General features: G+C 40.8%; 1 protein-coding gene across 1 annotated transcript in view; it reads right to left on the reverse strand.

Moving 5' to 3' along the window:
- Positions 1 to 5,872: 5,872 nt before the first annotated feature.
- WARS2 (tryptophanyl tRNA synthetase 2, mitochondrial) overlaps positions 5,873 to 12,282 on the reverse strand; it is an 88,547-nt gene continuing 82,137 nt past the window's right edge. The window contains exons 5-6 of the mRNA XM_014847600.3: positions 11,581 to 11,699; positions 5,873 to 10,028 (exon numbers count right to left, since the gene is read on the reverse strand). Coding sequence (XP_014703086.1) covers positions 9,580 to 10,028; positions 11,581 to 11,699 — 568 coding nt within the window. The 3' untranslated portion in view covers positions 5,873 to 9,579. The remainder of the gene's footprint in view (positions 10,029 to 11,580; positions 11,700 to 12,282) is intronic.

The following is a 12,282-nucleotide window of genomic DNA, read 5'->3' on the forward strand; positions in this document are numbered from 1 at the left end:
CCCATGTAAGTAAATGGCAACTACATCCTTCTAACTTCTCAGGTCAAACATCTTAAAGTTATCCTTGACTCAGTTTTTTTTTGTTCTCTCAAATGTCACAACCAATCTATCAGCAAAACCAGTTAGTTCTGCTTTCACAAATTTATCCCAAATTTGACCATGTCTTACCTCTTCCATCACTATTACTCTCCTCCAAGCCTTTCCTCTTACGTGGATAATTAAAATACCCTCCTAACTGGTCTTCCCACTTCTCACTTCTATCTCTGTTTCCTATAGCCTATTTCCCAACATAATAGCCAGCTTGAACCATTTATAACTTAAGCCTACAGTGGCTTCCCAATTCCATTGCCCTAACCTGAAATAAAAGCCAAAATCCTTAAGTGGCCTGTAACGCCTTGACCCCACTACAGTTCCTGCTTCATCTACTACTCTCCCTCCCATTTACCCAACTGTGGCCACTCCAATCTCCCGATCTCCTTGCTACTCTTTAAACAAGTCAAGGCTTGAAGCTCTCACTTCAAGGCTTTGGCATTTGGTGTTCCTTCTGTCTGGACTGGGCTTCCCCAGATATTATGTCACTGTCTTCCTCACCTCATTCCATTTTCTGCTTAAATTTAACCTCAGCAAAGCCATCCTTTATAACCCTATTTGAAACAAGCACTCTGTTAGTTTGCTAGGGCTGCTGTAACAAGATACCACAGACTGTTAAACAAAAGAAATGTTCTTTCTCACAGTGTGGAGACCGGAAGTTGGAGATCAAGGTGTTGGCAGGTTTCGTTTCTTCTGAGGCCTCTCTTCTTGGCCTGCAGATATCCACCTTCTCACTGTGTCCTCACAGGATCTTTTCTCTGTGCATGAGCATCCCGGATGTCTTTCTGTGTGTCCTAATCTTCTCTTTGTATAAAGACAACAGTCAGATTGGATTAGGACACACTCTAAAGGACTCATTTTAATGTAATTATCTCTCTGAAGACCCTATCTCTCTCAATAAAGTCACATTGCAGGTGCTGGGGGTTAGGGCTTCAACATTTGAATGTTGGGGGGTAGGAGGGAGAGACACAATTCAGTCCATAACACACTCCATCCTCCATTTTCTTTTTTTGTTTTTGAGGAAGATTAGCCCTGTGTGAACATCTGCTGCCAATCCTCCTCTTTTTGCTGAGGAAGACTGGCCCTGAGCTAACGTCTGTGCCCATCTTCCTCTACTTTATATGTGGGACGCCTACCACAGCATGGCTTGCCAAGCAGTGCCATGTCCACACCCAGGATCTGAACCAGTGAACCCTGGGCCACGAAGAAGTGGAATGTGAGAACTTAACCGCTGTGCCACCAGCTGGCCCCCCTCCATTTTCTTTATATTTCTACATAGCACTCATCACCTTCTGACCTACTATTTACTTTCCCTGTTGGCTTATTGTCTCTCGAGTACAATGTCAATTCAAAGACAGCAGGGCTTCGTGTTTGTTTTGTTCACCACTGTACCATCTGTGTCTAGAGCAGTTCCTGGCACATGGTAAGCACTGAATAAATGTTTGTTAAATTAATTAATAAATTTACATAGTTATCTGTCTAGTGAAGCCATTTGAATTTGCAGTCCCTAACCTCTCTCTCTTCTCAGGGTCGTTTTCAATCAATACGCATTTACTTAGCATCTCCTCTGCCCAGTATTGTGCTCCAGACTATGAAGAATTTACAAAACAAAAACAATAATAAAACCCCCCCAATCTTTTGCAACAGTATGTGCTCAAAGGCACTTACAAACAAGTACATATATGATAAAAAAATAATAGTAATGTATGATGCAAATTCAAATACAATAAATAAATTAATTAGTGCCAAAGTACACAGGGAAAACTTATCTGTAAAATGGTGATAACAATTCTTATGCTTTAACAGGTTTGTGAAGATGAAATATAGTCATAGTTTACTGAACACTTCATTATATGTTAAATTAGGAAAAGATTAGGAAGTTACAAGAAGAAAGACTGAGACTTTGAGGGCCACATAAGCTCTCCTGTGGAAGGTTCATGAGGATTAACAAGGAGTTAACCTGCCTGGCAGCGCCCAGCGGCCTGTTGGGCCTGGTCAGCCAATATAAGCTGATCACAGTGATGTAATTCTTGTAACATGAATCCTTGCTGGGGTGCAATGGTGGGGCATGCTGGAGCCTCACAGAGGAGCCCCTCTCTAGCCTGCCCACACAGTTCAATTTACTCTCAATAAAAATGCAATAAAAAGCTCACTCTCCTCCAGACTGTTGAATGCTTTTGACTCCAAATTATTTGGAATAGAAATCCTGACTGACAGTATTTGGGAGAAAAAGATGGATGAAATATCCTTAAAGGGAAAGAAGGAAATAAAGTGGTTGTATTTTACCAAACTGGATGGTAGTTTAAAGACAGTGCAAGATTTTAAAACTTATAAACCAGGGCTAAAATAATTTCTAGCAGCAAATGACTTTGTGTTCCTAACAGTGGGTGGGCAAATTAAACCCTTTCTTCTAAAGATTCACATGGCTTTGGAGAAGGTGAGCAACACTAACTGCTGCCTCTTCCTTATCACAGAGTCTAGAGTTCCCAAGTCTCAAGTTTGGCTAGTTTGGGGATGTGCTAACACTTCTTCTATATGTTAGCACTATCCAAAGTGTTCACCTCCCATGCCAAAGACATAAGATCAATTTACTGTGTATAGCAATAATATTTTATTTAGCTTTTGGATTATCTACAGATTTCAATTATCTGGATTGTCTCTTATTAATAAGAATAGTGGCAAATTGGCTTTAACCTAAAATCATAACAAATTCTTTTATGAATTACACCTATTGTCTCCCTTATTTCCTCTACCATTATCATCCATTAAACCTGAAGTGTGTACAAGTCTCATACAAAGCACACTAGGTACAAGAGTCTTTATTCTCAGTCATCCTCCTTTCCAGCCCACCACCAACATCACATCGGTCTAGGCTAGAGTTGTGAACACTGAAGATCATAAGGGTGGTGACTGCAAAGATGGTTGTTTCCTTTTATGATAGTGACGTCAGATACTTTCAGAAATAACTTGAACATTCCTAACTTGTGCTTAATGTAATTTTATGACTTTCTCACTCATAAATTTAATCCATGCTCAACTGTTTTTATTTCTAGGCCATATAACCCTAAATATAGGGTAAGTATTGTAATTTTACTACCCACTGTGTAAAATAACTCCCTCTTCTTATTTGTCTCTCTGGGCTTCAGGAGATCCTCATTAATTCTAATAGTGATGATCAAATCTCTGTTTACTCTGTCTACAAATGTAACTTCAGTTATTTCCCCTTTTAGGGTTTGCACAAACCCAAATGACCTAAATTTCTAGGCTGTGTATAAATAACCCCATATGTAAACTAAAACAATCTAAACTAAATTATTTTGAGTTAATCTGATAAAAAAGGTGAGCAGACAGGAAATGGTAGAAAGTCAAGACAATAATGATGTTTTTATGACTATCTATTTATGCCTCTTTCTCTCCAGTGTAAGCTCCTTGACAGAGACTGGGTTTTATTCCTTTTTTATCCCCTCAGTACAGTGGTTCTTAAAGGTTAGTGTGCATCCAGATTGCCTGAAAGGCTTCTTAAACCCCATTGCTGAGCCACCCCTAGGGTCTCTCACTCAGTGAGTCTGGGGTGGAGTCTGTGGATTAGCATATCTAACAAGTTCCCAGGTGAGGAGATGCTGCTGGTCTGGGAACCCTACTTTGAAAACCACTGCCTCACTACATAGAAGCCTGTTGCAAAATGTTGGTTGAACTGAATTGAAGTACCCCAACTGGAGGGAAGACATCAGACAAAGAGACTAGTAAGATTAGTGTGATAGTTGGGATAATAGCTAAGATACTAAAACAAAGAGATCCCAAGATAAAGTGACTTAAATATGATAAAAATTTTATTTCTCATGTAACACTCCACAGGTAGGTGGACAGTCCAGGGCAGAAAGGCGGCACTGCTTTCTGAGTCCAGGACCCCAGACTGGAGGTCGACTCTCCCTATCTTTCTCTTGAGGTTCCATCAATAGGTCCAACATGCTGTTCCAGGATGTAGGCGGGGAGGAGGGAGCAATTTCCTTTAAAAAAGATGTTGTAACTGAACTCAGTGGGTTTGTCTCTTGGTGAGTATAGAGCCAAAAATTACAACCAGGGCTGAAGTTGATGAAGAAAAAAAAAGTTTATTGTTTGCTCAAGCAATGGAGCAATTTCCTTTAAAAAAGATGTCACTTGGAGATTCCACACATCACTTTTGCTCATATTCCATTGGCTAGAACAAATTCACAGCACCATACCTTGCTGCAGGGAGGGCTGGGAAATGTCCCTACCTGGGACTATGTGCTCTGCTCAGATTAAGAGTGAGGGTTTCATTATTAAACAGGGAGAAGCAGAGTCTGGATACTGGGGCATCGTTAGCAGTCTCTGCCACAACTTTATGGTAAATCCATGTATAAAGTGATGAAAATCTGAACCATAAATACAATAAAGTTTCTTTGTGCATTTGTACATATTGTTTTCGGATAGGGGGTTGGGGTGGGGTGAGGAAGCATTTATGATTAACACAGAGGTTGTTAATTTAGAATTAAAATTAATCAAAAGGCCAAAACCCTTCTGTTAACCTTGACATGTCAATATGCCAGCACATCAAAGGGGCATCAGAATGTGCTTTCCACAAAGAGGAATATGGAGGAACAGGCGGTTTGATGATTATGAAGTTGTAGAAGGTGTAAGAAATTGCATGGAAGACATGATAGTGGCTGATGCAGAAAGGACAATAGGACTGAGAGTGGGTAGGAATGAGGTACACAGTAGTAGTTATTGCAGAACAGTGGGGGGAAAATGAGGAGGCGTACACAGCAGCTCAGACACAATATGAGCTTGTGGAGGTCGCTTACATTGGCTGCAGCGGTGTTAGACAGCAAGGGAGACTGGGGGAGAGAGAAATAAAACCTACACAGGAGCCAGGGAAGATCTTGAAATAGCAGGGGTGGGAGTTATAAGGCACTGAGCTATAAGAGTGCCAAAGTTCAAAAAGTCTCAAGAGGAGGTGTGTTTTGTTTATTTGTTTCTCTAGAAACTAAGTAGAAAAAGCAACAGGTAAGAGAAGTAGCAACAGTAGCTGGATTGGGTATCCACTTAGATATGAGGAGGAGGGAAGAGATGCCCCAGAACAAAAGCACATGATCATTATGCATGGATGTGGGTGCACACTATCACCAGGAAGTGCTTTGTACTGAGCTTACAGGAGCTTTAAACATGACTAGAAAGTAGCAAGTAGAAAAGACAGGCAGAAAAACAATGAAAGAATAATAATAATCGACTGAGGAACCAGCAACCTCAGAAATTCCACTGTTTGTTAATTCCCAGGAATGGAATCCATCATAAAACAATTTTGTGGTTTTGAATTCCCATGAGGATTCACCTCCCCTTGTAGCGTAAGAACTTTCTTCTGGAATACTGCTAAGGAATAACGCCCTTCTTGTTCACTGGCTGTCTGGATCATGGCGGGAACACTTCCCTCCCCTAGTCTAGTTCCCATGGTTGTTTTTGGACAAACTGCACCGTGTTTTGTTTTTTTAAATTATCATGGAAGCTCCTCTTTCTGGGAGGAGACTATTGCAAACTCAGGGAACTCTCTAGATAACCTATTTATTTGAACTGACAATTGCCCTCCATGGGCTTCCCTGTGGGACAAGCTAGTGTGGGAAGATCTGGTGGTAAATGCCAGGCACATGTACTTCATCCTGCATTCACAGATAGGAGATGGGACACGGCTTTCTTACAGGAAGGGTCTCTATTTTAAAATCTTATTTGAAAAAGGGATTAGTGTGGATATGATGAATAAGACAATGACTGTGTGAAATCAGACCAGTTTATTCTAAATAGTCATATAAAGTCACACCATCTGCTTTTCAGAAACACTTGAAAATGATGCTGAATCTTCGTTTTCTTATTTGAAAAAGTAACACTAATACTTCCGATCATATAGGGCTGATATAAATATCAAATGAGATATTGCATATAAACAAAGTGCTCAGGACCAGCCCCGTGGCCAAGTGGTTAAGTTCACATGCTCTATTTCGGCAGCCCAGGGTTCGCAGGTTTGGATCCTGGGCGCAGACCTACACACTGCTACAGAACCTACAACTAGGATATACAAATGTGTACTGGGACTTTGGGGGGGGGGGGAAGGGGAAGGAAGATTGGCAACAGATGTTAGCTCAGGGTCAATATTAAAAAAAACAACAACAAAATGCCCAGCATATAGCAAGTACATAACATGCTAGTTCCTATTATTGCAGTCTTGCTTGGGAAACTACATGGTCTGTCGCTCTCAACTAATCCTTTTATTATCTTCATGAATTCTCTAGTTGAAGATCTTTTCAGGGAGAGTCTTTACCTGTATGTGCTTGGGCTATTACAAACAAAATCAATAGGCTGAATACCTTAAAACAGCAGTGTCCAATAGACATCTCTGTGACGAAGGAAATATTTCCTATCTGCACTGTCCAATATGCTAGCTACTAGCCACTGACGCTATTGGGCACTTGAAAGTGTTGCTGAGGAGGTGAACTTTTGATTTATTTAGTTTTAATTAATTTAAATGGACACATGCCATATTGGATAGGGCAGCCTTGGAGCACATTACCCAAAACACACCAGTAGACATTATGTGGGAACTGCTGGAGCCTAGTGGGACTTAGAAGGTGAACTATCAGACAAATTAGCAACCTCCTGTGCTTTGTTTCATCCTTACTGAGATTGACAATATATCACTTTATTGCGTTATGAGGACTAAGCGAGAGAATACATATAAAGTAGTGGTCTCAAAGTTTAGCATGCATCAGAATCTCCTGGAAGGCTGTTAAAACACAGATTGCTGGGTTCATCCCCAAAGTTTTGTTTCAGTAGGTCTAGGGTAGAGCCAGAGAAATTTGCATTCCTAATGGTTCCCAGGTGATGCTCATGAGACCCACACTTGGAAAAACATGGTTATAAGGCATTTAGTTATGGTGCCTGACACACATGAGAACTCAATAGTGTTAGTTACTTTTTTATGCTCAGCATCGTTATGGTGTGCATTAGGACAGTTCCTGGAAACAAAAACAAAACTTATACTTCATTAGGAATCTGTAGTCCATTTTCTGACATAATTTTAATAAGCATTTATGAGACACCTACAAAGGGCAAGAAACCCCCACTGTGTTCCAAGGGACAATCTGTCATGGGGGGTTTGAAGTAGGGTTTGTCAGTGGTGAAGCTCAGAGTGCCAAGTTACCTGACCATTATTATCACCATCTGAAATATTTTTCATCATTTCAACTCTCCACAAAACATACAGAAAATAACAACCAAAATCACCTTTTGAGGTGAGCCACAAGTTAAATTTCTTTCTGATTTTCCATCTTGATAGAAAGATTGTGCTGAGGCCTATAGACGGTAAGTGGAAGGGATGTGAAGATTGATCTAGGTTCTAGGCTTGGCTCTTTATCAACTTCCAGAGGTGACTGGGCACATCTCTCAATCACTGTGGGCCAATTTTGGACTTGATGGGCCCTCGGGTCACTTTCAGAGAATAACAACAGCAGGACACTCACAAGCCCACCCTCGCAGGTGGTTGGCTCCTTGGAAGTCAGCACAAGTCATCTAGTTTTTCTCAGAGATTCTTTCTATGGTCCCTTTAGTTCTTTGGACATAAAGTATTGCAAGATGGGAAAAACCACACAGGTAGACAAACAGACAGACAATTAATTCGATAGATCCATCTTTAATTTTGTCATTTTCCCAACTTCATAATAGGGTTCCTTTGAAAGGAAAAAAAAGAGCTTGGAAGAAATATGCCCAAAGAGGCTCTAGGACTACTGACACCCCATTCCAAGAAAAGAGCCAAAAACGGTCTTGTAATTTGGATCTGGGATGTACTGTTGTGTGGATTTATATTTGCTCTGATACAAGGACCACTCTACTTCCTTCTCTTAAGAAACATGAGTAAAAATTCTTTGCCCAACATACTAGTCTCTTATGTATAAATGGCGATCATGGTACTCACTGGCAAAAAAACTTACAAGCAATGAATCAAATCAATCTTGCCAACAGGCCCTGGTGCGGTGAGTCAGGATTACTATTCCATTTTCAGGTGTGGGAAATGGAAGTGCAGAGAAACTTGGCCTTAGAGTGACTTGCTATTACTTAGACGGAGGTAGAGGTGAGATGAGAATCTTCCACTCACTGGGGTTTGTCAGGCCTCCCTACTATTGTCTTCTGGCAGAATATGCTTTGAAGTATCTGCGCAATCAGTGTAGGAGACAAAACTCGGGACCTGCCTTGGGCATTCTGAGGAGCAAATGTGACCAAGGTTGGCTGAATCCAGGTTTAAAGCAGGCAGCTATTGGTTGAGTTGCTGATATAAACAGTATCAGTAGTTCAGGTCTCATATTTCCAGGACCCACCTTCAAAATAAGAATGTTTGGAGTCTCAAATATGCTGCGTCTCAGGGTTTCGTGCCAATGGAAAAGCAGTTCTCTTAGGAATAAGGAGTAAAAGTTTTTCTTTTGCCAATCCTCCTCATTTTGCTGAGGAAGACTGGCCCTGAGCTAATGGACGCCTACCACAGCATGGCTTGCCAAGTGGTGCCATGTCTGCACCCAGGACCGAAACCGGCGAACCCTGAGCCGCCAAAGTGGAACGTGTGCACTTAACTGCTGCACCACCAGGCCGGCCTCTAGGAGCAAAGATTTTAATCTTAGCTTTGCTTCTTACTTACTGAGTGATATTGTGCAAGTTAATTGTCCTCTCTGAGCCTCACTTTCCTTAGGTGTAAAATGGTACTTCCTGTCCTATGTATTTCATAGGGGGTTGGTGAGATTAAACTGAGAGACGAATGCAAGGAAGTACTTATTAAGAACATAATCCACGGACCTGGGCTTTTGTACAATAAATAATGCAACCTTCTCAGAAGATTATATCATGTATTGCTGAATTAAAAAGAATTAACTTGTTGGAACAGTCAATGTGGTCTCTTGGGAAACAAGCAGCTTAAATACATTAAGGCAGGCACCATCTTAGCAATGAATGAACTAAAATAACCAACTTATTTTTATGAGATCTGAATACAAATTGGTCCCAATTGCATCCCAAGGATTTTAAGTTTAAGATCTCTACATATTACTTTTTAAAAGGGTTGGGATACACAAAGTGAGCACCTATGAAAATACATACTCCAGAGAGCGACACAAATGATCCCCCATTTGCCGAATTACTGCCCACCTCAATCACATTTGCATGGATTAATTCAAGGCAAGGAGTGTGCCTCAAATAAATGACGATTCAGATAGCTGTACCTTCTTTGTTTCTCTTTGGCCACAGCATTTTGTTGATGAGATTTAGAACATTGCTCTATTCGAAGTCTACAAAGCATTAGTCATCAAATGAAGCCAATAATTAGGTATACCAAAGTAAATGTCCCCAAACTATCAATTTTTGCATGTGAGGAAAGCTGCCTTTATTGGAGTACTCAGACCACAAGATATAAAAGCCTTTTTGTGATTAGTTGAAACTTTCCTATAGAAATCCCACCAATTTCTTCACCTCCTGGCACACAGGATACGCTAATTCTTTGGCTTTTGCTGACCCAACATGTAAAACCTTCTCTAGGTGGTCTTTGTCCATCTTCAGTTTTTCAATTTCGCTCTTAATTGGAGCAAATTTCTCAATCACAGCATCTGCCACCACCAGCTTGTAGCGAGCGGTGTCCATGCCAGTGCTGCGACGGACCACTTCCTCCACAGGGAGTCCTGTCACTGCAGCATGAATGGCCACCATGTTGGAGACACCCCCTCGGCTGGCTGGGTCGTAGGTCACCTCCGAGGTGAAATCTGTCACAGCCTTGCGGAATTTCTGCACTATCTCCTCTGGGCTGTCTGTTATTCTGACGGTGGCCAGTTTATCAGGGTCTGATTTCGACATTTTGGCAGAAGGATCCCGGAGCGATTTCACTTTCTTCATCGATGCTAAGTAAAAACACCAACATACACATACCAAAAACAAAACCAAACAAAAATAACAAAATAAAAAACCACCACCAGGAAGGTCAGTGTCTAGATCTTTAAAAAATACCAGAATACCAAGTGACTTTATTATTTTTATCCGATTATATAAATATCAAATACTCGGGAAAAATTCAAGCGATGTATATAAGCATGAAAGTAAAGATCATCTGAAATATTAATAATACTAACATTTTGTGGATCATATTTTTATGCATCTTTTAATGCATATGTACATGTAAAATGTATAATCTTACACAAATTAAACTGTATCAATCCTACTGTTTTTGCTGTGCACAGCTTTCAAAAACGTATTGTCTATTTCTTTCCTCTCCCTCTCTTTCCTCTCTGCTCTTCTCTGTTAGCCAATCACCCTCTGCCTACAACCACTGCCTTTCCTGCCTTAAAACCAATTTTAACAACCTGTGGCAATCCTTCCATTTTTTTACCCATGATTATATAAGTATATACCAACACACACATGGGAGAAGTGACTTGTTTATCGTTCTGATAGAATCAAGATGTTAAGCCGTGCTTCATAAACCAGTGTTGTCAATAATCGCCTATTTTATGGCTATTACCAAAGCACATAAAGTTGAAATAGGTAAGATAATAATAGGCCAAAACATTCAAATATTACTTATTGCTAAAAGAAGGTTGATTTCGATGCATGGGGTGCCTTAAATTTATTTCTGTGAACAGTTGGAATAAGTTAGAAATTTACACCCGCCTTATGCTTCTAAATTGATACTAGGCACATGTTATACCCCTTTAAAATGCTGTCGGCTTAATAAAGATGGAAAAGCTCAGGTTCAGTGATTTCTGCCTCTGCCTCAAGTTTACATTGTGACCAAAATGCTGATAGAGATTTACAGCTTCTTTCCTCAAGAAGACTCCAGCCCAGCCCAGCCCTGCCAGCTGTACTTGGGGTTTTAGGTTCAGAAGGTCAACTGTATGTTCCATCTCCACTGTGCATTTAAGAAGGCAGAGTGTGAGAATGAGCAATTCCCTCTTGTTGTATTTGGATTATGATTCAGCAGTTCTCACTCTTAGGACTTTTGTTTTTCGTGAATAGGGAAGACAAGCTTAACTGGCTCTGGAATCAGAGGAGCTCAAGGTAGGGCCCAGCTTTGTCACTAACTAGATACATGATTTGGACACAAAGTGAGCCTTGGCAAGCCTGAATTTCCTCGTCCACAAAATGGGGAAAGATACCTGTTTTACCAAATGGCAAATTATATAATACTTTATAAAAGAAAATTATTATCTTTAGTTTCTAGTCTCTCCCATACTTTTCAAACTTTTTATTCAAACTTTTTATTGGTTATTTGCTATTCAATAATCCAACGAGGTCTACTAGTCCTACATTACAGAAAAAGATGGGGATTCCAGCTACAAATCCTGAAGCCTGTCTAAAAGAAAGCCAAATTTGGTCCCAAGAAAGTTCCAAGGCTCCATCCATTATCCAATCCTCTCTTCAGAACACCCTGATCTAACAATCACGTGTGTTACTTACTTAGAATGGACTTGGGCACCGGGAAGAATTCCCCATACTTCTTGTTAAACCCTTGTGCTAGATCCTGAACCAGCTCCATGTGCTGGACTTGATCCTCTCCGACAGGAACGTGTGTGGACCTTTAATAAAAGACAGAAGACTCAGCAAGGCTCCTGCTTACCCCGAAATGGTATTGCAAGCAGCTGCATTTCCTGTGCCTTTTTCACTGGTGGTGTTCAACAAATGTTCACCGACTACAGAGGGAATGTTGAGACCCCAGTCTTTATCTGTGTCTCAGACAAATGTGAAAGAGACGTTTGTCTACTCTAGTTCTGTTTCTTCCATAGCAGAAGAACACAGCCATCAACACCAGCGTGACAGGCTCTTGCTGGGAGGGAGGAATGGTATCTTACATAGTGTATGCTCCAAGCATAATTGTATTCTAAAAGCACTCCTCGGCCCCTCACCCAGTCAGCACATATTATCCTAGCCCTGACCAGATGCTTTTTACTTCAGAGCTGTGCTCACACTTGAAAGACACTCCACCCCACTCTTCAAATCAAAGATGGCAGAAGGCTCTTCAGGCAAGAGTTCTCCCCCCCGTCATGCAGGGAGTAACTCAAGATCTTTTTGGAATATGCTCCTTTGTTTTCAAGTAAATTGCAATCACAGGACAATTAATATGCTGCAGGGAACTTAAAATAAATGAAAAACTCTATTAGT

Source organism: Equus asinus, chromosome 16 (assembly GCF_041296235.1).
Source record: "Equus asinus isolate D_3611 breed Donkey chromosome 16, EquAss-T2T_v2, whole genome shotgun sequence".
Lineage (NCBI taxonomy): Eukaryota > Metazoa > Chordata > Mammalia > Perissodactyla > Equidae > Equus > Equus asinus.